This window comes from Armigeres subalbatus, chromosome 1, assembly GCF_024139115.2.
Source record: "Armigeres subalbatus isolate Guangzhou_Male chromosome 1, GZ_Asu_2, whole genome shotgun sequence".
In the NCBI taxonomy this organism is placed as follows: domain Eukaryota; kingdom Metazoa; phylum Arthropoda; class Insecta; order Diptera; family Culicidae; genus Armigeres; species Armigeres subalbatus.
The window spans coordinates 117,064,670-117,091,524 of record NC_085139.1 but is presented as its reverse complement, the minus strand read 5'-3'; the positions used below and the strand labels follow the sequence as shown (position 1 = coordinate 117,091,524).

Here is a 26,855-nt window from a genome sequence, read left to right as displayed (position 1 = left end):
AATTATTAGATCAGAAATGATTTGGTTGAAAATGTCATTTGGCTGAAAGCGAGATACAGCCGACAGAAACATCCGGCAAATTACCAGTTTGTAATTTGATCCAAAGAATTGTTTGCCTTAACTGGTCTTGGCTGAAAATTCCATTTTGCCAAAATGGTCGTTTGATAGAATATGTTGTTTGACCGAATAGATCATTTGGCCGAAAATCCAGTTTGGTAGAAATGGTCTTTTGTCAGAAAGAGGCATACAAAGCTGCTGTATAAAGCTTTTTTCAAAAAAAAAAAATAAATGAAATGTAAAAGTCTACGTAGACTTTTGGTATACCCCCTCCCCCTTCGTAGACTAACGTAGACTTCTTCGAAACCCCTCCCCCCGAAACCCCTCAAGAGTTTACGTGGTCTATGGACAGTCGCTGAAGATTTTCCTATCGGGAATAAAATACGTATTTATAACTGTTCAATATCAAGCTGTCCGGCTATTCTAGAATACTTTTCAAAGTAAAAAAGTACTCGTAAAACAAAACCATTCGGAATACTCTTTGAGGGATACCAATACAGTTGACTATCAGACTTCGTGGTGCGCAGATGTGCAAATACTCTCTCTCGCGAACGCATCGAATTTAACCTAAAAATTTCAATGGTTCCTCAGCCACGTGGCTGCCGGTTTGTGCATTGTATCAGTCGAAAGTTGGACAATGGAAGACGGACTTGTGAAGAATACTTTAGCGTTCCGTTTTTCCCCGGGTGCAGCAGCACCGTCGCTGGTGGACATTGCGCGGTTAGTTAAGAATCTTGATGCAGACCTGGATTCCATGGAAACTAGTTACAAATTGGCAGAAGAACGGTGTGTATGTGTGAAGTTCAAATCACTTGACACCATGAAAGAAGCACAGGCTCAGATTCCAGAAATAGTTTTCTTTCGTTACTCTAATGGTGAAAAAGTCGAGGTTAAAATGTTAAAATGTGGCGGGATGCTGTACAAAGTACGTGCGTATTTTTGATTTACCTCCGGAAGTGCCGGACTCGGAAACCTCGGCAGTATTAGGACGTTACGGAATGGTGAAGAGAATGGTTAGAGAAAGATTCCCTGCGGAACTCGGACTGAACCTGTTAACAGGAGTGCGTGGCGTGTATCTAGATGTTAAGAAAGTTGTTCCACCATCGTTGCACTTTCTCAACCGGAAAGGTCGCATATTCTATGCTTGCTTGAAGCAGAAGTGCATCCTTTGTAAGGAAGAAGGCCATTTAAAGGCTGAGTGCCCACAAAAGGTAGAAAGTAGGAATAAATCAGAAAGGCACAAAATGAATGATGACAAGAAACCTGAGGATAATGAAATAAATAGCGAAAAACAGGATAATGCCGCACCAACCTATTCAGGAATATTGATAGGCGTCAAGCCCAAACCCGTCACCGAAAACGTGATTGCAAACATGGTTACGTTAGTTTCGGAGCGTATCAGAATTCCGCCACTGGAAACAACGCCGGTTGATGCAGAGGTTATGGAAACAGAATCGGGGTCAATGCCGGGTGGTGGGGTCAAATCTGGCGTTAAACGATTGCATTCATCTGGAGGATCAAATGGCGACACTGACGAAGAACCGTTTTCGGAATTCACCAAGGTGGTAGGAAATCGGAAATCCACACGAACGGCTAAGAAAGTAATGACGCCGCTCGAAACGATTGCGAGTGTATCGTCACAGGTAACAAAAGGCAAGCGCAGTTCTAGTAAGTAAATGACGCCTGCTGTTTGAGGTTTGAGTCCCAACACGTGATTGTATCGTAGTGGTTGTAGTGCAGTGAGCGAGATGAACTATGTTCGGAAAATAGCGACTGTGAACATCAACGCAATTGCGGTAGAAGTGAAGAAAATGATGCTGAAAGACTTTCTAGTGCAGAATGACGTTGATATAGCTTTTCTGCAGGAGGTGCAATTCGAAGATTTTTCATTTATTCGAAGTCATCAAGCATTCGTTAACATCAGTGTGACAAACAAAGGAACAGCTATATTAGTACGTAGAACGTTGGAAGTTATGTCGAATTCGTTTTTAAACCTGGGTCAGTGCCAACCCGAACCCTGAATAAAAAAACATTTTCAGTTCCATCTGTCATTGGATATGTTGGTGTGCGTAGCATCGTGTTTGTTTTGATTCGAAACATATGATCCAGGACATCCAGTGCACTGGCACTGGCAGTGCGTTGGCGTTGACTAATCAGATCATGATAAATAAATATGTTTAAGTGCGTGAACTGATTTTTGCGAATAGTGGAATTTACTTTTGGGTGGATATAAATAGGGAAACTGCTCCTGGAATTCATTTCATGGCTCCGATATTCATCCCATCAAAAACAAAGCAATGGAAAGGAATTTGGATTGTTTATTATTTTTGTGATTTTTCTCAGCAGTGAGCACGCATGTTGACAAAAAGAGGCGACGAAATTGGTCCTGCATTTCTTTGTTTCCCGATGAGATGAATATACGTTCAGTGAGATGGAGATCGGAACAGTTCCCCTATTTAATTATATTCAATAATCCCGTGCACATTTTTATACCAAGAATTCGGTATAGAATTCATGTAAAAGAGATTTCCTATTCTACAAAAAAATCATCTATTGCTGCAAAAGTTTGTTATCGGAGAACACTCAGAAGCATGTAATAAAAATTCTCCAGGATTCGCTATTTTTTTCCTCGCTACCTCTCCTGATAAAGGTAGCCTCACACATCGGGAAAATTTTCCGCCGGATTTTGGGCCCCGTGCATTTTCAATTTTCAAGAATCTTCCGGAGGAATTGCTCAAGGTACTTCCGGGGGAATTTATGTACGAAACTTGTTTCCTGTATTAGGAGGATTTCCTGAAGTAATTATATTGTAGGAATTTCCAAATTAATTCCTGGAGCAACTTCCAGAGAAAATCCTGGAATAGTATTCAAAGGAATTCATCTCGAAAGGATCCCTTGGAAAAAATATGGAGGAATGCCTGAAAGATATCGCCAAAAATTCAAGAAAGAATTACTGAAAGAATTTATGAAGTAATTTCTGGCAGAATTCCCGAAGAAAATTCTGAAACGCACGAAAGAGTTTTTGGAAGAATTTCTAAAGAAATTCTGCATAAGAAATAATTCTATTCGGTATTCCACAAATATATTTTTCTGACAATTCTTAGCGGATTTTGTGAACGAATTTCAAGGGGAATTCCCAAACTACACAATTCCATCCACCGACCTAATTTAGGATACCATCTGTAAGGAAAACCTGAATGAACTAATGAATACATAACTTCCCTAACAATTATTTTTAAAACTGAATCTAGACAACAGTACCGGATTAATTTCATTTTAAATATAACAAATATCACAAAATTCCCGAAAAAAAAAGATTTTCAACGCGCATTTTATTTTAATAAACAGACAGTTTCGTTTCTCCCTTCTGCTTGTTTATTCCGCCCGGTCCCACCCACTCACGTGGTTTTGACAGTTGTAGTACAGTTGTATTGGTGAACCCGGTGCGAAACCGTGAAACAACACAGTGCGAACCCGACAGCTTTGGGGTTGGAACTAGTGCGAACCTAGTTCCAACCTGAGCGAATAAAAAAATACTTTGACAGCACTTAGGTTGGAACAGGTTTCAACCTAGGTTGGAACTTTTTAAAAACGAATTCGACATTGTGATGTATTGATGGATCCCGGAGGAAGGGTGATGTCACTCATGGTTGATGGTTTGAATTTCATCAATGTGTATGGGCACTCGGGATCACAATATAGAGTGGATCGAGAAGAACTGTTTACTGACACGATAGCAGTGCATTTCAATAAGCATGGCACAACAAGTAATATATTGGCGGGAGACTTCAAGTGTGTGTTGGACACTAAAGACAGTAAAGGAAAGATGTACAATTATAAAAAGAAAGCTGTAGACTTCAATTTAACGAATAGGAAGAAGAAAGCAGTATGGTTTAAGAAGCTCAGTGATTTGTGTGAAAAGCAGAAGAATGGAGAAAACGTGGAAATTGATATCAGTGTAGCGAAATCGAAAATTGTTGAGCTAGAGGTAGATAGAATGAAAAGTTATGCAAATCGGCTACAGCCGGTATCCTTGCTCGAAAGTGAAAAGGTAGGTCTTTTTCATGTTGCAAAAATGATCAAAAGGAAAGCATATCCGGCTACATGGTCTCTTAAAGGAAAAGATGGTTTGGTATCAGATGTAAGGGATTTGAAAAGCATAGTAGGTAAGCACTACCGTAAGGTATTTGAGGAAACTACATTAAACGAACCCCAATTATCCCCTTGGAGATTTTTTCGGAAGGTGTGATCACATTAATACCTAAGAATGGGAAATCGAAGGAATTAGCAAATTTTAGGTCTATCAGCTTGCTTAATACTGATTATAAATTGTTTGCTAAGATGCTGGCTAACCGAATTTCGGAGAGGATGGGCGAAGTCATAGACGAAGGGCAGTCAGCAGCAGTTCCAGGGAAATCATGCGTAGATAATTTAGACTAAATTCGTACACTGGTCATTAAAAGTTAGCAGTCCAAGGCAATGAAATTTGCATTACTAAGTGTAGATCTTGAAAAAGCTTTCGATACTGTTAATCACAATCGTTTGTGGGAGATTATTGAGAAGTTTGAATTACCAAGACCAATTATAGCAATAATTAAAAAATTATATGAAAATGCAACTTCAAAGGTGTTAGTAAAATATAGTCTCACAAATAGCATAAGAATTGGGAGATCGGTTAGACAAGGGTGTCCATTATCCATGACGCTGTTTGCTATGTACATTGAACCATTGTTAAGGCAAATTTATGCCAAACTCAGAGGCATTTTGATAGAAAATAAGTTTTTCAGAGTTAAAGCATTTGCGGATGACATCAGTATTATTATAAGAAATGATGAGGAATTCGATCTGGTGCTGAAGATAATTGAAAACTATTCCCTTGCAGCAGGAATAATTTTGAATTTCAGAAAATCAGGTTACATCAGGTTCAATAACTGTAAAATTGGTCCACAAAAAATTACCGAGAAAAGCGAATTAAATGTTTTAGGAGTACTCTTTGCTGCTAGATGGAAAGAAATGGTGGATATGAATTATAGTAAAATTATATGTAATTTTAAACAGGCTGTACACTAGAGTGATTCAAATTTTGAATTTTTTTGCTTCCCGATGCTTAAAGGATTGCATTTGCCATTTTGATAATCCTCCTAAATTTTTAGCAAATTTGGATGTAATTTGATTGTGCACACGTCATTTGAAGTTTGCATGGAAATTACTGTGAAAATCGACCCTTATGTGAAAAATCGTTTAGTGAGGTTGTCCATGAGCTATTTAATGGCAATCAACACGTTGACTACATAGAATACTTCCTAAGCTGAAAGGCAGTTGTTGTTGCGAAGCGATTTGTCGTTTGGAAGTCAAGTTACGAAGAAAACAAAAATGCTCATTATTGATATTGATGTTATTCTTTTACGTGTTAAATTGAATTTCTCACGATTCAGTATTTTCTTAATAACTTTTCTTGCAAGCGTCAAAACGTTTCGCAACAAAGACGATCTGCTACCTTGTTAAATTTTTAATGTTGTCAATGTAATCATATATTTTTAGAGCTTAATGGGAAGCGTTGGGATCGGTTTTCCACAAAAGTTACTGTTTTCATAGTGATTTTCGTACAAACTTCAAACTGTTCGTGCTCACTCAAATTACATCCAAATTAGCTAAAAATTTGGGAGGTTCATTAAAATGGCAAATGCAATCGTTTAAGCATCGGGGAGCAAAAAAGTCAAAATTTGAATCACTCTATTGTACACACGTTCTCATCACGAAGAATCAATCTAATTGAAAAAGTCACAATTTTAAATAGCTTCATATCAGCGAAATTATGGTATTGTGCTCAAATTATTCCGCCAAATAATAAGCATATGGCTGAGATTAAAATGATTACAGGTCAATTACTATGGAATCATCATAAAATGTTCAGAGTTCAAAGAAATCAATTATATCTAGAAAACATTCAAGGTGGATTGGCTTTAATAGATCCTGAAGTGCAGTGTAACTCTTTTTTTATAAGGAATTTGCTTTTCAAAAACCCTTTGTTAAAAAAAGATAAATTGCAAAAAATGACGATAAATAGCAATAAATTATTGAATTTGGCCAAAGTAATAACTCCGATGGACCACATAGGGAACAATAAGCAGATTTATAATTACCTATTAGCAAATAAAACAATCCTAGTGAAGATAATTGAAATAAACCCAACTCTCCCGTGGGAAACAATTTGGGAAAATATTTCCAAAAACTGCATCTCATCGCAGGCCAGATCAATATTGTTTGAAGTAATCAATGATGTCTACCCGAATAAGGTCAAAATGTTCAATCATAATTTTGCAAATGTTGAAAACTATCTATGCGATGTTTGTGATCAACCAGATACAAATATTCATAGGATTAAAAAATGCGTAAAATCTAAGATAGTATGGGACTCGGTTGCCGATATACCGATATGGGACTCGGTTGCCGGTAATCAAAAACACGATAAAAGTAAATTTGAAATCAGCAGAAGAAATTTTATACCAAAATGTTAGAGATAAAGATCGGAGGAGGCAAAGTGCATTGTGGTTAGTTTCAGAAGCAATAATGTATAATATGAAAAACTATAAGAATAGTAACCTATTTAGTTTTAAAAACACGTGAGAGATTTTCGATGGAATAACAAAAAAGTATTCGAGATACAATTTGGAAACTTTCTCTACATTTGTTAAATGAACCCTGAGATTTTTTAATTAACCTGACATCATGATTGTATGTAAAATACAATGTTTTGTATGCAACTCTAGGTTAAGTTTGTAAATGTTTGTTTGAAATAAAAGGAAAAAAAATACTTTCACACAAAAAGGTGCTGGTTGCAGATGAAGTTACATTTTTTCCTCTTTGCAAGTCCCGTCTCAGCTGCAAACTATTCAAGATCGCTCTTGCTTCGACCGGAGCAAAACGCAATACTTGCGCATGAGCCAGCGAACACCATATATATAATTGATCATTTTCGCGACGACAATATACATATAAAATACATAAAAATGAATTTCTGTCTCCCATACAAATAGAAACAGAAATTTCAGCATAATTCGAGAACTAATCAGAGAAGAAATCAATTTTAGGCGAAACGAAGTTCGTCGGGTCTGCTAGTATTCTAATAAATTTCGAAAAAGTATCTAGTCGAATCTTCATTTCTAGTACATTTGTAGTACCAGGAGAAATATAGATGAAACGAATTTCAGAAGCAGTTCTGGATAATTTCATGATACGATTATTCTTGGAAAGGAACGATTTTTCAAATTATGAAAATATCTTGTTACTCTGGAATAGATCCTTAATAGCCTGAGAAAATATATTTGGCTCACTTTTTAGAAAAGTAAAGATTGATAGTTGTTGACTTCGACTGTAGCGTTAATTTGTGAGATGCAGTCTGGTTTATTAGAACTTTTTTTTAAATTTTGTCCAACGTTCGAACATCGAACTCGATGTCGAAACGATGGACAAAATTTAAAAAATTGTTCTAATAAACCAGACTGCATAGCTGAAAAATCTAAAAACTAAAGTAAAGATTGATGTTTTTCTGAACAACATTTTTTTTCATTTATAACTAGACTAAGGCCTGTGCAATACATTAAAGGTCATCTCTATTCAGCTCGGTCGTCGTCGCTCGCAAATCGTCCTCCACCTGTTCGATCCACCTTGCTCGCTGTGCACCTCACCTCCTTGTTCCCGACGGATCGTTGTCGAGAACCATTTTCACCGGATTACTATCCGACATTCCAGCCCACCGCAGTATTCCGATTTTCGCGGTGTGAACGATGGATGGTTCTCCCAACAGCTGATGCAACTCGTGGTTCATTTGCCTCCTCCACGTACCGTCCGCCATCTGCACGCCACCATAGAAGGTACGCAGCACTTTCCTTTCGAAAACTCCCAGTGCACGTTGGTCCTCCACGAGCATCGTCCAGGTCTCGTGTCCGTAGAGAACCACCGGTATAATAAGCGTTTTGTAGATAGTCAGTTTAGAACGGCGGCGAACTCTATTCAACCGAAGCGTATTGCGGAGTCCAAAGTGCGTACGATTTCATGCCATGATGCATCTCCGAATTTCTCTGCTGGTATCGTTATCGGCGGTCACCAGTGAGCCCAAGTACACGAATTCTTCAACCACCTCGATTTCGACACCACCGATAGAAACTCGTGGTGGGTGGCTTACATTGACCTCTCTTGAGCCTCTTCCTATCATGTACTTCGTCTTCGACGTGTTGATGACTAGTCCAATCCGTTTAGCTTCGCTTTTCAGTCTGATGTAGGCTTCCTCCATCCTCTCAAAGTTACGTGCCATGATATCAATGTCGTCGACGAAACCAAATAACTGGACGGTCTTCGTGAAAATCGTACCACTCGTGTCAATCCATGTCCATCACCTTGCCGTAAAGACCATCACCTTGCCGTAGCCCTCTGCGCGTTTCGAAAGGACACGAGAATGCCCCTGAAACTCGAACTACGCACATCAGCCGATTCATCGTCGCCTTGATCATCCGTATCAGTTTATCCGGAAATCCGTTTTCGTGCATTAGCTGCCATAGCTGGTCCCGATCGATTGTATCATATGCGGCTTTGAAGTCGATGAATAGATGATGTGGGGGCACGTTGTATTCGCGGCATTTATGCAATACCTGACGTACGGCGAACACCTGGTTTGTGGTAGAGCGTTCACCCATAAATCAAGCCTGGTACTGCCCCAAGGGGGCCGTCGGGGGCAGCTGCTCTTCCGTTGGGTGTGCCACTTCCACCTGCTGCGCGTAGTCTTGGGCTAGCTTATCGCCTTGTAGCCGCCCAATGTTCAGCCGTGGACGACTCCGACGCGTGTTGTATACCGTCGAGAGTTTTGAACGCAGACATACTGCAGGTATGGTCGGACTCAATATTCGCACTGCGGTAAGTGCGTACCTTCGTGATGTTGGAGAAGAATTTACCGTCGATTAGAACGTGGTCGATTTGGTTTTCCGTTACTTGATTAGGTGATTTCCGTGTGGCCTTGTGGATATTTTTGCGGGGGAAGAAAGTGCTTCGGACTACCATTCCGCGGGAGGCTGCAAAGTTTATGCATCGTTGGCCGTTGTCGTTCGATACGGTATGCAGACTATCCGGTCCGATGACCGGTCTATACATTTCCTCCCTTCCTACCTGAGCATTCATGTCACCGATGACGATTTTGACGTCCCGCATTGGGCATCCATCGTATGTCTGCTCCAGCTGTGCTATAGTTGAAGAATCGGCCTTTTATCCTCAGCTTGCACATCCTTGCGTTGATTGGCTGACACAAAATCACGCGTTGGGGCATCTTTCTTAGCACTATATGAAGCCGGTTCCCAGCTCGTTGGTGGTGCCACAGCTTTGGTAGAAGGTAGCCGCTCGAAGCGCACAACCCAAGTCCTGGTGCTTGGTAGGACGCTAAACAGCCCTGACACGACGGCCTTCCGACGAGACAGGAGGTTTGCGCAGGCCTAATTACGAACGACATAGAAGATAATACGACTCGATACAATCGGCAACGACCTAGGCGACGAATAAAAGATCACGATTGGAAGCTTGGAACATGGAACTGCAAGTCGCTAGATACGGCAGGATAATCTACGATGAGTTACATCCCCGCAATATCGACGTCGTAGCGCTGCAGGAAATCTGCTGGACAGGACAGAAAGTGTGGAAAAGTGAGCATCGAGCGGCTACCTTCACCACCAACGAGCTGGGAACCGGCTTCATAGTGCTGGGAAAGATGCGCCAACACATGATTTGGTGTCAGCCAATCAACGCAAGGATGTGCAAGCTGAGGATAAAAGGCCGATTCTTCAAATATAGCACCATCAACGTGCACAGTCCATACGAAGGCGACTCGACGACGATAAAGTAGCGTTCTATGCACAGCTGGAGCAGACATACGATGGACGCCCACTGCGGGACGTCAAATACGTCATCGGTGACATGAACGCTCAGGTAGGAAGGGAGGAAATGTATAGACCGGTCATCGGACCGATAGTCTGCATACCGTATCGAACGACAACGGCCAACGATGCATAAACTTTGCAGCCTCCCGCGGAATGGTAGTCCGAAGCACTTTCTTCCCCTGCAAGAATATCTACAAGGCCTCATGTAAAGCACCTAATCAAGTAACGGAAAACCAAATCGACCACGTTCTAATCGACGGCAAATTCTTCTCCAACATCACGAACGTACGCACTTACCGCAGGAACTTCCGGAAGAACTCCTGAAGAAAACTTCCTGCAGGAGATCCTGGAAGTACTTCCGGAGGAACTCGTGATGAAACTTATAGAGAAACTCCTGGAGGAACGTTCGAAGCAACACCTGTAGGAGTTGTGTCACGAACTGTCAGATGCAGTTGAAACTCGATGGTCAACTGTGATGAAAATAAGAACAAGTGTCAAAGCAAGAGAGAAGAAGCAGCGTCTTTGCAGGACTCGTCTCAGCCTTTAACTAAATACCGGCACTGTGGTAGGCCCATGTTGACATGTTAACACTTTTACGCAGTACCATGTCTCCACTTATCTTCAGAATCTTCCGTGCTGTACTCTATAGACTACCTAGCGGTTAAACGTTCATGTGCTCAGAAGGCTTCTCACATTCGTTTTCTTCTCCAGAAGGCTCGGTACATTCTTTTTCTGCTCTTTCTTCATCTTCTTCTTCAAGTACCAGTACGTGGATAACGAACAGCTGCAAACTGTTGAAGAAGCTATCGAGGTACTGATACAAATAGCATTTTTTTAATTCATTCTCTTGATTTTTTGTGTCTGATGAAAATTTGCATACCTCTTGGTGCCGCACTACTTACTGGAATAATATTTGTTTTTGCATCTAAAATCTAGGGAATTGAGAGAGACTCACAACGAAATTGAAAGATGTATCAATGAATCTCACTTTAAAATATTTATCTATTTATTAGTGGCCAGTATTGCTACGCCAGCGTGTTGATGTGGGTTGAAAATCGCCAACTCGTTCAATGGGGTGGATTGAATTGCATCGTGGAAAAATTGCAAGAAGCGTCGATAAATTTGCGCATTTCCACGAAACGCTGTGCTGCTGGGGTATTTACAGTGGAATGAAATGGAAACGATTCCGTCGGAAATTGCTTCCGAAAGTGTACCGTAAGGCAACTTCATCCTGCCGCGGCGTGTTGTTGAGGCTGTTTCATTTCGATCCTTTGCACAAATTTGTTATAAAACCCAACGACCGCACCTTACACGTACGCCATTCGAGACCTGACTTTTTCATTTTCGGGCTCCATTCCGGTTCCGAGTTTCGAGCCACCGCCGCGCCGTCGGGATGAAGTGTACAAATTAAAATAAATATTTATTTAGTAGCACTCATCGGCCGCGCGAAACGCACTGGCTGGGTTTCACCGGATCCTTCGGAGTTCATTTGCATTCAAAACGATCTACGTGACGAGAAGGTGCCAAAAACTGAATTTAGAAAGTATCGCTGAACGTACCCCGTTCGCAATGTTGTGTAGGGTCGAACCGGAGGGTCGAACCGGAGTGTAAACGACTGGAACGAAATGATGCTGGTCAAAAGTTATCGAAAGACGAAATGAAACGTAGGCCTAGTTGATTTACGAAAAGTTCTTTATCATGAAAAGTTTGTCCTAGCGAAAGAAAAGATGTAGGTGTTCGTTGATCCTAATTTGATTGCGTTTATCCTTTTTGTCCAGTAAATAGTAGTTCATTGTAATATGTAACCTTTGGTGGCATTATCTTTCTATGTACAGATGAAAAACGTCATACCCACGAATCAGCCCATCTGCGTTTCATTGCTTGATTTTTGATATAATCAATAACGAAAAATTAAAAATCGGATCAGCAGCCGAATTCCGGTGGAAAAATGTCTTGAAAGAGAAGACAATTTTTAAGAGATTTTGTTTTTTTTTCTTATTTTGGAATTCCGGTGATTTCTTGTAAGAAAATATTTGACGTTTAAAAAAGAAAAAGAAAATTATGTCGAATTCGTTTTTAAACCTGGGTCAGTGCCAACCCGAACCCTGAATAAAAAAACATTTTCAGTTCCATCTGTCATTGGATATGTTGGTGTGTGTAGCATCGTGTTTGTTTTGATTCGAAACATATGGTCCAGATGATCGCGGACATCCAGTGCGCTAGCAGTGCGTTGGCCTTGACTAATCAGATCATGATAAATAAATAAATATGTTCAAGTGCGTGAACTGATGTTTGCGGATATAATTAGGGGAACTGCTCCTGGAATTCATCTCATGGCTCCGATATTCATCCCATCAAAAGCAAAGCAATGGAAAGGAATTTGGATTGTTTATTATTTTTGTGATTGTTTTCAGCAGTGAGCACGCATGTTGACAAAAAGAGGCGACGAAATTGGTACTGTATTTCTTTGTTTCCCGATAAGATGAATATATTTATGTTCAGTGAGATGGAGATCGGAAAAGTTCCCCTATTAGATTTTTTTTTTTTTTTTGAGAACACTCAGAAGCATGAAATAAAAATTCTCCACGATTCGCTATTTTTTTTCCTCGGTACCTCTCCTGATAAAGGTAGCCTCACACCTCGGGAAAATTTTCCGCCGAATTTCGGGCCCCGTGCATTTTCAATTGTCAAGAATCTCCCGGAGGAATTGCTCAAGGTACTTCCGGGGAATTTATGTACGAAACTTGCGGAGCAATTCCTGAAAAAAACTTCGAGCAAGTTTCTATATTCCAGAAGGATTTTCTGAAGGAATTATTGTAGGAATTTCCAAATTAATTCCTGAAGCAACTTCCAGAGAAAATCCTGGAACAATATTCAAAGATATTCCTAGAAGAATTTCCAAAGATATTCATCTCGAAAGGAAGCCTCGGAAAACATATGGAGGAATGCCCGAAAATTCAAGAAAAAATTACAGAAAGAATGTCTGAAGTAGTTTCTAGCAGAATTCCTGAAGTAAATTCTGAAACGCACGAAAGAGTTTTTGGAAGAATTTCAAAAGAAATTCTGCATAAGAAATAATTCTATTCGGTATTCCTCAATTATATTTTTCTGACAATTCCTAGCGGATTTTGTGAACGGGTTTCAAGGGGAATTCCCAAACTACATAATTCCATCCACCGACCTAATTTAGGACACAAAATGTGAGGAAAACCTGAATGAACTTATGAATACATAACTTCCCTAACAAATATTTTTAAAACTGAATCTAGACAGTACTGGATTAATTTAATTTAAAACTACAATTACAAATATCACAAAATTCCCAAAAAAAAATTCAATGCGCATTTTATTTTAATAAACAGACAGTTTCGTTTCTCCCTTCTGCTTGTTTATTCCGCCCAGTCCCACCCACCCACGTGCATTTGACAGTTGAAGTACATTTGTATTGGTGAACCCGGTGCGAAACCGTGAAACAACACAGTGCGAACCCGACAGCTTTGGGGTTGGAACTAGTGCGAACCTAGTTCCAACCTGAGCGAATAAAAAAACACTTTGACAGCACTTAGGTTGGAACTGGTTCCAACCTAGGTTGGAACTTTTTAAAAACGAATTCGACATTAAATTTTCTTCGAGATTTTTGCAGCAGAAATCAATCGTTTTTATTTATTCTTTTTGTGACAAGTGATAAACATATTACGGAATAACTATTTATGTGAAATTATTTCTGAAAAAATGGAAACATTAATTGTAACATATTTTGCAAGAAAAAATGGTACAAACGACAAGAGAGAATAAAACTACTTCATCACCGTCGATTTTTGAGAGATATTAGTAATCCGTTCGAAATATCGGACGGTAATTTCGTGAAACTGTTCAGAATGCCAAAATATCAAGCTGAAAAAATAATTGACTTGATGGATCAGCCGTTGAATGCAATTCCGTTGAAAGATGAACGAACAATTCCGGTTCATCTACAGGTTCTGACAACGTTGAGATATCTTGGTTCAGGTAAATATATTGCAATATTGTGATTTGAAATTTATTTTTACAGACTTAAGAAACTAATAAGATTGGTTTATAAGTATACATAGAATATGCTCTCAGCTAATATAATCCATTACATTTTAGGTTCTCATTAAGTGACCGTTGGGCAAGATAACTTACAGGCAGTTTCACAAGCAACATGTCATCGTATTTTAAAAAATGTGATCATTGCAATGGACAAATATCTTTTGGGGAAGTTTGTTGTATTTCCAACTGATGATACAGAGTTGACTCGTCTCAAGCAAACATTTTTCCAGCAGTTCAATATTCCCGGCGTCATTGGAGCCATTGACTGCACACATGTTGCAATTTTGAGCCCCCCAAAAGACGTGGAGCATGTTTACTTGAATAGGAAAGGTTACCACTCGAAAAACGTTCAACTGATTTGTGATATTGAGCTTCGCATATTTAATGTAAACACCCGATTCGGAGGTTCAACTCATGATGCTTTCATATGGAAGCGCAGTCAAGTTCGTCAACATTTAATGCAAAAGTAGGAAAACGGAAGCAGAAATATGTTTTTGTTAGGAGACGGAGGATATCCCACCGAACCATGGCTACTGGTACCATATTCAAGAACTGTGAGACAATCACAAATCGATTTCAACACAGCTCACTGTAAGGCACGGAATCCTATCGAACGGTGCAACGGTTGCCTGAAGTCCAGATTCAGATGTCTTTCTAAGGATTCGTTTTTGCGATACGAGGAGGATTTCTGTGGTCAGATTATACATTGTTGCGTGATAATCCATAATTTCCTTGTTTCTTGTAAATATAATGAATATAATGAAAATAATGACCCTTTCGACGCAGCGGACCGTTTTGGCCATGATGATGATAATGATGGACTTCTTGAAGTAGGAAGAAGAGAAAGAGAAAACATTGTTAATAATTATTTCAATTAGTATGATAGCTCCGATCCGAATCCGATCAATCTGATTGCTAAATTGATAAACTAAACAGATCACGTTGTTTTGTTTTTTTTTATATGCTATCACTTGAATATACATAAAGGCAAACATCCAATTTTCAATCCCTTTTCTACCAAACTATACAGCCAATTAAACTAATAATTTCATATGATCCAAGACGAAAATCAGATGACAGAATTCAATTTCAAGAGATACAGGGGAACTTTCTTCAAATATGTTCATAAATGACTGTTCTATCCAGAAAGAATATTGAATAGGTATGGTTATGGACATAATGATGATCTAGGCCATCCAAACTATCATCATAGCTTTACCATGTATTGGATAAATTATTAGTTCTGTAAAGCATCATGACCCACTCCTACACCATTCTAGAGAAAGTTCAGAATGGTACAGGATCTATTACAATCTCTACTATCAAACTGTCCTTATATTCAAAACAATTCACAAGATGATTTACAATGCCCCCACCATTATTATAAGAATAAGTTTATGGTACATGATTACACCATTCACTTGTAGACACATTCTCTGAACGTCTACGAATCTTCGAACCGCTCTTTAGTTCTGAACTCAATATTTAAAACAGCATGAAGACTTCGATGTCTTATTCATCATTATCGAGAGTTGGCTACATGATACACTGTTATCGACACTTAACAGTATTCTAGGATCATCTACCCAGTCAACATTTTGGTACCTATAACTCTTGATATAGGTTATTATATAAGAACCAACTTAATCGTATATAATGCACAGATTGGCTATATACGTACCAAAGTGGAGGCGATATAGGTACATACGAGTTTTATTTCACGATTTTTCCCGACATCATATGAACAGTATTACGATTAAATGTTGAAATATTAAAAAAAAATCTTAGCAGCACCAAGTCTCGAACATGCGATCTTCGGATCTGCAGGCGGATACTCTACCACCGCACCATACTGCACATCTTGAAGTGAATTGGATTTTTGTCCAATATAAACTACATAATTTATATCTTTACAAGCTTGAAACTTCTACAAGTCATTTGGACTGAAGTGGTTTCGATTGTATCACGATTCACATAGACATTCATTTGCACTGATATAAGTCATTACGAGTTTTTATACACACATTTACGATTGATTTTCACTACGGTACAAAATATCGTATACGATACATTCAATACAACATTTTTCGACAATAATCTAACAAAGTTTGATATGCAGTGCGATTTAGATTTTTGGTGGACGCAAATGCGACTTTATCTGTTGTTTGTTATACGATATGTGGTTTACTGGGTACGACACTCCAAACTGGCCCCAGGTGTAGATATTCTTCTTATTGGCGTTACGTCCTTTACAGAAACATTGCCGCCCCAAGGCTTAGTGTTCGATACATCACTTCCATTGTTATTAACACTAGGATTCATTCGTTCAGAAAATCATAACTAAAATTTCGAATGGCTATATCTAAGTTGTTTTTCAATCTTTTTCCTCTGTCAACCAGTACAATTAAATGTAAATTAAATAGGAAACATGTATGATAATTGTGGGGAATAAGGCGACCCTGAATAAAGCATTCGCATTTTTTGTTTGCATTGATATATGAACCGGTGCCAGCGAAAGTGGTACATGTTACATTGAGTAAATTTTACAGGAGACGCATTTTTCCAAAAACCTCAAAAATAAAATTCGAATTAGCTATTTTCTGCAATTTAACTGTACCAACGTGTTATGACTGGTGTGCCTAAAGGTAGTAAGGAGAAATATGCGAAGTTTCTTGACAAATTTCAAGTTCATTTGAACAAAATGCACATGTACCACTATTAATGGGAACAAAATGCAACAGAAACCGAAAATCGTTGCCAGTAAAAGTGGTGCATGTTCATTTATAAAATTATTTTAAACGACAGTAAACCATTTTGAAATTTAAAATAGCGTTAAAATCTGTTGCGGGAACATCTTTGTTGTTAAATTTTCTTTTCAATAAGCTGATTTTAGTGGGTAGAACTGTACATGTACCACTTTTCCTGTCAACGAAATTGCCATTGTGATACAGTGACCTGCATAATAAAAAGCCCACTTGCCGTTTTTCATACAAAATGGTCAACTTTGGAGATCTAGATCTCGATTGCGTGTGAACCAATTTTGCTGAAAATTTGACCAGAGCTTAGATATAAATTGAATTTTACCATACCTGAATTTCGACCATATTGATTCATATGGTAAAAAATTATCGCGGTAATACAAAAACGATTTTTTTGACAGAAAAGTGATTTTAAAATATCTTGAAAACTACAACTCTTAGCGTATAAGTATATTTCGCAAACTTTTTTGTATTGCCAAAATACGCGTTTTTGTTGAATAAGTCATCAGTTTACAACCTATAGAATTCAAGATATTTAAAAAATAAATGTTTGCCAAAAATTCATTTTGGTATTACCGCAATAATTTTTTACCCTATGAATCAATATGGTCGAAACTCAGGTGTGGTGAAATTCAAGTTATATCTGAGCTCTGGTCAAATTTTCAGCAAAATTGGTTCACACGCAATCGAGAACTAGATCTCCAAAGTTGACCATTTTGTATGAAAAACGGCTAATGGGCTTTTTATTATGCCGGTCACTGTATATACCAGAAATTAAAAAGTGCATATCTCCAGATTTCGTTGACAAAAATCACTTTTTCGTCATTCCCTTACCAGATATTTGCTAATAGAAGCCGTTGGTGTAAAAAACACAAAATCGACAAAAATGGTTTATGTACCACTTTTGCTGGCACCGGTTTGATTAATACTCCAGAACAATATGAAGATCCGAATGCCATTCTGCCGAATGGGTCATTTGGCTGAACGCCATTTGGCCGAATGGCGTTTGGCCGAGTAGTTGAAATACGTTTCCATATTAAGTGTGTGAAGTGAGTTGTGAGTAGTGAGAAGTAAGAAGGGTTTATACAAGGGTTTATAGTGGGAAGCAATAAGTGTGAAGTGACAAATGAGAAATGAGTAGTGTGAAGCTATTGGTACAGACAAACAGACATAACACATTGAACATTTACTCATCAAGTTCATCGTCGTTCAAACACCAACGACATCTGTTGATTTCAGTTAGTTGGGAAAATCTCGAACCAGATGGCGGTAGTTAGCAAACGTCAAACTCGAGCAAAAACGATGCGCGCGCCACGGGTGATCGATTGGCCAACTAATGACTTTTTGAATTGACCAGTAAATCAGTGATGGAAACTTGATGAGTGTTATGTCTGTTTGTCTGTGCTATTGGTAAGAAGTGAAATGTGATAGGTGAGAAGTGATAAGAGAGATAGTGAGTAGCAAGCAATAAGAAGCCAAATAATTTCTGAATGAAGAATAAACAAAGAAAGAATGAGGAAAAGAATAAGTAAGAATCAAGGAAGAAGAAGCAGAAAGGTAGAAAGAAAATGGAAGAAAAAAGATGTAAAAAGGAAAAAGAAAGAAGAAAGAAGGAAGAAAGAAGGAAGACGAAAGAAGGAAGACGAAAGAAGGAAGAATAAAGAAGAAAAACGGAAGAAAGAAGTGAGAAGAAAGAAGAATAAATAAGGAAGAAGGAAGAAAGAAGAAGCAAGAAGAAAGAAAGAATAAGTAAAAAGAAAGAAGGAAGAAGAGAGAAGGAAAAAAGAAGATGGGAGAAGGAAAAAAGAAGAAGGGAGAAGGAAAAAAGAAGAAGGGAGAAAGAAGGAAAAAGGACGATGGATGAAGGAAAAAGGAAGAAGGTGGTGGAATTAAATGGAATTGTACTAAACTCGTCTTATGACAGTGAAAACATTCCACTAAAAAAGAGCTAAATAATTGCCCTATTAAACATTGATTTATTCATATAAAAAAACAAATTCATTTATTAAAATTAAAATAAAATGACAAGATGACATCAAAAACAAGATCAAAACATGTTATGCATAGGTTTATGAATTACGGTTTAATAACACTTGTAAGTTTTCGTGCCTCCACCTTCTGATGTTTAATAACTAGCTTCTTCTCCTCAATGAGCAGCATTTTCTAGTGCAGGTCCAGTTAACGTTTCCTGTATTCTTTCTTATCAGCCTGAATGGATTCAAGACATTTGAAAATTTTGGTTTCCATTTGTACTCCAGTATCTGAGTATCGTTGACCTCTACCAAGTTTTACCTCTGGCGGGTGTTGTCGTTCGTGTCGGACGTGTGTCGGCTTCTTGCATGATGTGCGGAGTTGTTGCTTCAATGACATCACTCTCTTCCACAGGTGCAACAAGAGCATCACCGCGTGCATCGTTGGGCATATGATCGATTTCGTTGCCGGTAGCAACCACATTTCCATACTCTTCCTCCAGGTATTCAATTTCTTCGGCGTGAGCGTCGTGTGGTTTGTCCGGAACGGCCTCGTCAGTGTCAAAATCCACTGCAAGGGTCTACTTGATTCGCGTTACGGTCAATTTCAAAGGATGTATGTAATGCTTAATAGTATCTTACCTGTTGATTGAAACCACCTTCTTGTGTCCTTCCATCTCCGTCAAGTGTATCCTTCTGCATTATGGCAAAGATGGTTTTTTCAAGCTCCTTTAAAACATCGCGCTTCTTTTTAACTATTCCGTTTTCGCCGCTTTGACGATTTTGGATTAGCAGCCACTTGGTTTTTGTTTTTTTGCTTTAGGTCTCGACACGAAAGCTCCCATTGATCGGCAGTCTTTCTAGCACCTCCAAGAGCATTCAGCGCGTTGCCTAAGCTCTCCCATTTCTGTTTTTGCAGCTCCTTCCCTCGTAGCGACTGAAATCTGTTGTTGGCGAAGTCCAAATTGTCGACCATGAAGTCTACTAAATACTTCTTCTGCTCTACGGATATGTATTTTTAGGCTATAATGTTTAATATAATATTTACACATGCAATAAAAAAATTATTTGAATATTCATACACTTTTATTTAAATACTTACGCTGTTGTGGATGCCATCACGCAAATTTGATCTTTTATTTAAATCTTATCTCATTGAATTTAATTCTTCAATTATTAATGAATTTAAAACTTAATGAAGCGAACCGATTTCAAAGTAAACTCACGCTTTTGTTTACAACATAATGTCCATTCTAGCTTGAGTTTTCAAAACATCCCAATGACTTCCGTCATATTTTGAAAATCGAACAAGGTAAACATGTAAGGCGATTGAATATAAAATGTGTAAAATGTCATTAATTAAGCATACTGAAAAAAATAAATTCCAATTAAAAGCATTTCAGAATATCTTCAGATGAAAATCGACGACAAATAAATTACTTCCCGTTATTGGGATATTTTCAATTGTCCAGTATATAAACGATTGTCATTGACATCTAGCGTATAAAAATTGAACTAGATTTTCTCTTTGATTAAAATTCGAAAAGAGAAAGAAAAGAGATTTGTTGAAAGAGAAAGAGATTTGCGGATTTTCTTCTCTTGAAGAGTTTTTTAATTTTTTTCTTCAACCACCGGAATTCGGCTACAGTACAGTAACACTATAATATATGATGCTCATCAGCCTGTTTATCAAAATTATTTAAAAATTCATAATCAGTAGCAGCCGAATTCCGGTCAAAAAATCTCTTGTAAGAAAAGAAATTCTAGAAGAGAATTTTAAAATTTTCTTATTTTGGAATTCCGACGAAAGTGTGGAAGAAATATTTTGACAGATGATAAAGAAAACGAGAATTTAAATTTCTTCCAAATTTTTGTGGGAGAAATTCTATAAGAAATTTTTCTGGGATGAAATTGGAAAGTATAATTGTGTCTTTACTTCCCATAATGAGTGTAAAATAATGTGGGAAATATTCTTGTTTTTCTAGGCATGCATCCAATGTAATTGCCACTCATGATACATACTCATGCAATGGCAAGCATAGAATAGCTTTCAATTAATAACTATGGAAATGCAAAAAGAACGTTAGAAAACAGACCAAAATCCAGTTGGCATGTAGAGCCATTGAAAAAGAAGAAGAATCGCGTTTAGTTAATTATTTGATTACATTTTTTCAAGGGAAACATTCCAAAACAACCAAATTATTTAAATATGTATCATGGTATGTGCACAATTAACTATAAAAAGAACGCAGATTTCAAAATCAAAGCTAAAGCTAAGCTAAAGCTAAGCTAAAGCTAAGCTAAAGCTAAGCTAAAGCTAAGCTAAAGCTAAGCTAAAGCTAAGCTAAAGCTAAGCTAAAGCTTGTTGTTAAGCTAAAGTTAAGCTAAGCTTAAAGCTAAGCTAAAGCTGTTTAAAGCTAAGCTTAAAGCTAAGCTTAAAGTTGTTTAAAGCTAAGCTTAAAGCTAAGCTAAAGTTGTAAGCTAAGCTAAGTTAAGCTTAAAGCTGCTTAAAGTTAAGCTAAAGTTGTTGTTTAAAGTTAAGCTAAAGCTAAGCTAAAGTTGTTTAAAGCTGTTTAAAGCTAAGCTTAAAGTTGTTAAAGCTAAGCTAAAGCTGTTGTTAAAGCTAAAGCTAAGCTAAAGCTAAGCTTAAGCTGCCCAGCCCCAGCTGGCCCAGCTGGCCCCAGCCTCAGCCTGCCCAGCCTGGGCTCAGCCCCAGCCCGGCCCAGCCCCGCCCCAGCCAGCCCCAGCCCTGCCCAGCCCGTCAGCCCGCCAGCCTGGCCCAGCCCCGTCTCAGCCCAGCTCCCAGCCCAGCCCCAGCCCGGCTCCAGCCTGGCCCAGCCCCAGCCCGTGCCCGCCCAGCCCGGCCCCAGCTCAGCCTCAGCCCGTCTCAGCCCCGCCCAGCCTGCCTCAGCCTGCCCAGCCCGCCCCCAGCCTGGGCTCCAGCCCGCCCCAGCCCGCCCAGCTCAGCCTGCCCGCCTGCTCAGCCCGGCCTCAGCCCGCCTCAGCCCGGCTCTCAGCCTGGGCTCAGCCTGGCCTCAGCCTGCCCAGCCTGGCTCAGCCCGCCTCAGCCTGGGCTCAGCCCGCCAGCCTCCGGCTCAGCCTGGGCTCAGCCCGGCTCAGCCTGCCTCAGCCTCCGCTCAGCCTGCCTGCCTCAGCCCGCCTGCAGCCTGGGCTCAGCCTGCTCAGCCTGCCTCAGCCTGCTCAGCCTGGCTCAGCCTGCCTCAGCCTGCTCAGCCCCCAGCTCAGCCTGCCTCAGCCTGCCTCAGCCTGCTCAGCCTGGCCCCAGCCTGCTCAGCCTGCTCAGCCTGGCCCCAGCCCTGGCCCCAGCCCCTCCAGCCCCGCCCCAGCCTGGGCCCCAGCCCCAGCCTGCCTGTGCCCGCCCAGCCCGCCCAGCCCGCCCCAGCCCCTGGGCCAGCCTGGCCCCAGCCTGGCCTCAGCCTGGGCTCAGCCCGTCTCAGCCTGGCCCCAGCCTCACCAGCCTGCCCCAGCCCAGCCCCGGCTCAGCCTGGCTCAGCCTGCCCTGCTCAGCCTCTGCCCAGCTCAGCCTCCGCGCCCACCAGCCTGGCTCAGCCTGCCTCAGCTCCGCTCAGCCCGCTCAGCCTGCTCAGCCCGCCTCAGCCTGGCTCCCAGCCTCCGGGCCTCAGCCCGGGCTCCAGCCTGCTGCCCAGCCTCCTGCCTCCCAGCCTGCCTCAGCCCGGCTCCAGCCTCGGCTCAGCCTGGCTCAGCCCGGCCCCAGCCTCAGCCTGCCCGCTCAGCCTGGCTCAGCCTGCCTCAGCCCCAGCCTCAGCCTGGCTCAGCCTCCGGCTCCCAGCCTGGGCTCAGCCTGCCTGCTCAGCCTGCCCCAGCCTGGCTCAGCCTGCTCAGCCCAGCCTGCTGCCCCAGCCCAGCCCAGCGGCTCCCAGCCTCCCAGCCCTGGCTCCAGCCCCTGGCCTCAGCTCAGCCCCAGCCCGGCTCCTGGCCCCAGCCCCCAGCCCGTCTGCCCAGCCCTGGCCCAGCCTGGGCTCAGCCCTGCCCAGCCTGCCCCAGCCTCCCAGCCTGGCCCAGCCCCCAGCCAGCCCCCAGCCTGCTCAGCCTGGCCCCAGCCACCAGCCTGGGCTCAGCCCAGGCCCGCCTCAGCCCTGCCTCAGCCCCAGCCCAGCCTGCCCGGCTCAGCCTGGCCAGCCTGGCTCAGCCCAGCCTGCCCGCCTGCCCAGCTCAGCCTGGCCCAGCCTGCCTCCGCCCAGCCAGCTCAGCCTGCCCCAGCCTCGTGCTCAGCCTGGCTCAGCCCGCTCAGCCTGCCTCAGCCTGCCTCAGCCCGCCTCAGCCTCCGCCTGCGCCTGCCCAGCTCGCTCAGCCTGGCTCAGCCTGGCTCAGCCTGGGCCTCCCAGCCTGCTCAGCCTGCTCAAAGCCTGCCTGCCTGCCCAGCTCAGCCAGTTGTTAAAGCTTAAAGCTGTTTAAAGCCTGCTAAAGCCTGTTTAAAGCTAAGCCTCAGTTGCTTAAAGCTGTTAAAGCTAAGCTAAGTTGCTTAAAGCTGTTAAAGCTGCCTGTTAAAGCTTGCTCAGTTAAGCTAAAGCTGTTGTGTTTTCAGCTTTAAAGCTTAGCTCAAAGCTGCCTAAAGCTGTTTAAAGCTAAGCTTTAAAGTTGCTAAGCTTAAAGCTAAGCTTAAAGTTGTTAAAGCTAAGCTAAAGCTAAGCTAAAGCTAAGCTAAAGCTAAGCTAAAGCTAAGCTAAAGCTAAGCTAAAGCTAAGCTAAAGCTAAGCTAAAGCTAAGCTAAAGCTAAGCTATATCGGTATATTGGAGGTAATAAAATTAGAGCATTCGTTATTTTCAGACAGTTAGACATCACAACAATGTTGCTGTTACTGTATATTTCCGTCACTAGATTGAATACTATTATCAATTTCTATCCCATCATTATTTCGGAAACAATAAGCGAAAACACGTTTTATTTTATATATGAGCATGTTTTGAACAATTGGTATGCTAATAGTTGTCAAAAGACATCTAGTGGAATATATGTGAACTAATATTTTTCTTCGCAAGAAATTTTAGTTTTGTCTCTCTCTTCAGTCTATCGGAATTCATAAATCTCTTTTTATAAAGAAATTTTTCAATTTTCTTTTGAACCTTCGGAATTCGGCTGCAGGTATTTAGATTACGAATTGTAAAATAAATTGTCTTTTGGGAATGCAGAAATCATGTTGTCTATCCCATGATTCCATTAGAAATTCTTCATCTTCTATTCTGTCGGTTTAAACAAACGACTCACCTGATTTTTAGGTACAAGGTTTGCTTCCATAAGTTATCTTATTCCGTCGCATCATACAACAAAGTGAAAAACTGTGTGAAAAGTCAAGCAGTGCAACTGTAATTGCAATCACAACTTCGCTGCCAAACATGATAAGTTTGATTCAATTTACTTCTCTACCGGAGAGAACGAATTGTTCGACGTTGCTACTCCAACGCTCAACAACGACCATCTGTCACAAAGTTGTCTTACATGCTCCAATCATGATGTAAGCACTCGTACTCACATGATAATATAATGTATGCGATCATGCTACATCATATTCCCATCACAGAACAGTGTGCTGTCATCCAGAATTACGGTATAGCAAAAAAAAATATATAAATATGACACTGATGGCACTGACAGAATCGTAAAACATTGTCGATGATTTTATAATGGCATGCTCCACCATATACAGTCTTTCGGAGCGTCCCACCAATCCTGTTTTCCACTTTGCTGATTGGTGAAGTTCAAATGACAGCGTGAGTACGTCATTATTAGTAACCCACTTGTTCGAAAAATCGTGCAAACACTTTAAACATCCAAACAAAATGAGTTTAAATTAATGGGTGAAACTATTTAATAGAAGTGCTTTTAGTCCTTAAATCAAAAGTTGCTCATTGCACATTTCCGCGCTATTTCGTTCAACTGTAGCGTCTCTCCCAAATATGAAGTGAGACGCGGTAATCTAATCATTCAAACTAACGCTTTCGTTCTGGGGCGCGAAAGCAGAACCATCCGCGCGAATCCTGACAAGTAAGTGGTGCGTTGGAGATTTTCACTTCCAGTAGGAATCTATCGTGAGGAGAGACTGCATGCAGTTGCATCGGACCTTTTTCCTCATCTGATGAGCCTGGATGACGATGATGCTAAGTACATAATGCTATTTGCATATATTTTGTGTGCTTTCGTGAATGAAGTCCGCTTGAATGAAGGCTGCTTGCATACTTTTGTTTACTTTATAAAAATCTTGGGAGATAAAAAGAAACATTCGAAATATTTTGTTTAAAGGTTAGGTACGCGTAGGTGCGTATTTTTGTTGGTTTTATGATTTTAAACAGGTGTTTAAGTTATGAATCTAATAACTTTGCGTTTGATTAGTATGTCTATCGTAAGTGAACATATTTATCTTTGCTTTATTTAGGATTTTTGTAACATTTAGGAAAAATTTTGATACTAAATAAATAGAAGCAGTGTCCATAACACAAAGGACTTGCTGAAAATGCTACATTACAGATGTCTCTGCATAGTGAAGGCAGCATTATGTAGGATGTGCAATTACGGTGGCCTACGGAAGATTGGAGAATCTGCAATCTGCTGCTAACTAACTGGCCTGCAGCTTCGTTTGCCTTTGTTGCTGCTAGAGGGATGACCAATTTGAAATTTCCCGTCACAATTCAAGCTCTATCTGGAATAAGGGAGAATGTCGCAAGAGAGACTTCTCTTCGTCGACTTCCCCTCTTTGAAATAAAAGTGACAAGCAGCGGATTTCTTTGTGGTTTATCACCTCAGAACGATAGAAAACAATCCAAACTTGTATTATGAGGTGATAAATTGCAAAGAAATCCCCTGCTTGTCACTTTTATACGAAAGAGGGGAAGTTGAAGAAAATTTTCTCTTGCGACATTCGCCCTTCTTCCGAAAGCCAATTTCCCAAATGGCAGCAGGGACTATGTCCAAGGGCTTGACGATCCCTCCCCAGGCCATCCGCGAGTTGTGGGGCTTGCCTAGGATGTGGTGGGGTTTGACAGTGGGCACTGTCAAATTCCTATAAAAAGCTGCATGTATCCGCAAGTAGGCCCCATCAAAGCGACCGTGTGCCGCTCAAAGCGCACAAGCCCAAGTCCTGGTGTTAGGTGGGTGTAGGGTTGTCGTTATTCGTGCAGTTGCATACGTTCAATAAGAAAGGTGGGAATCAAGGTTTATATGTTTCTGTTCAGACCCTACACCCTACCTCTTCTTTATTTTTACAAACAATCATTTACCATTAATATGTAACATAGTCCTTAAGTAACTTAGATTCCGTCCTGATCCGCTTAGAAGCCCTTGCTACCTCTTCTGGTGAACTACCTTCTATCGAACGTTGGATTGATGATTCTTCCACATCTTCCTCCTGTTCATATGCTTCCGAAGTCTGATCTGTACTGTCATGTACTTTTGCTGGTACGGCTTTCAAATGAGCTGCGCTTCTTCTATATTCTCTACCAGATTCAGTTGTCCGGATAACAACATCATTCCCTTTTTTCTGAACTACACTAAATTCTTCCGAAGCAAACTCGGAGCGTAGTTTATTATCTTTCTTTGTCCTTTTCGCAAAAACAAGATCGCCAACGTTGATAGCGCTTGGCTTTGCTTTTCGTCAGTTATCAGAATATACCTTTCCCTTCTCCTTCTCTAATTTGTCTCTGTCTCTTAGTGCCTCAGAGCCTGCTGATGTCACCGGAACATATGGCAACTTTGTACGCACTTTACGACCAAGCATAAGCTCCGCTGGAGCCTTTCCCGTAGTTGTGTGGGCTGTTGAGTGGTACATCAACATATATTTTCGCAACTCCTCCTTCCAATTCTGACCTAACTCTTGAGCTATTCGCAAACGCTTCAAAATGGAACGGTTCCGGCGTTCCACCTCTCTATTCATTTGTGGCCAGTAAGGGATTGTACTCTCTAGATGTATACCGTACTCTTCACAGAACGAACGAAACTCTTCCGAAGAAAATTGTGGCCCATTGTCAGCACGAAGAATTTCTGGTAATCCATACCGAGAGAAAACGGTTAGTAGTTCTTTAATTGTAGCTGATGTAGTTATCTC

The 26,855-nt window shown here is 40.8% G+C and overlaps 1 protein-coding gene across 1 annotated transcript; it reads left to right on the top strand.

The window, feature by feature from the left end:
* Positions 1-1,067: 1,067 nt before the first annotated feature.
* LOC134206462 (basic proline-rich protein-like) lies at positions 1,068-26,530 on the top strand. Its single transcript, XM_062682183.1, has 4 exons — positions 1,068-1,700; positions 21,437-21,948; positions 22,064-23,124; positions 26,463-26,530. Exons 1-4 carry the CDS (start codon positions 1,068-1,070, stop codon positions 26,528-26,530), a joined length of 2,274 nt encoding a protein of 757 aa, XP_062538167.1.
* The last annotated feature ends 325 nt before the right edge of the window (positions 26,531-26,855 follow it).

Coding starts and splice junctions, on each gene's coding strand:
- LOC134206462 (XM_062682183.1), top strand. CDS start 1,068: ATGGTTAGAGAAAGATTCCCTGCGGAACTCGGACTGAACCTGTTAACA. Junction 1,701..21,436: donor TTGCGAGTGTATCGTCACAG/GTAACAAAAGGC, acceptor TAAGCTGCCCAG/CCCCAGCTGGCCCAGCTGGC. Junction 21,949..22,063: donor TCAGCCCGCCTGCAGCCTGG/GCTCAGCCTGCT, acceptor GCCTGGCCCCAG/CCTGCTCAGCCTGCTCAGCC.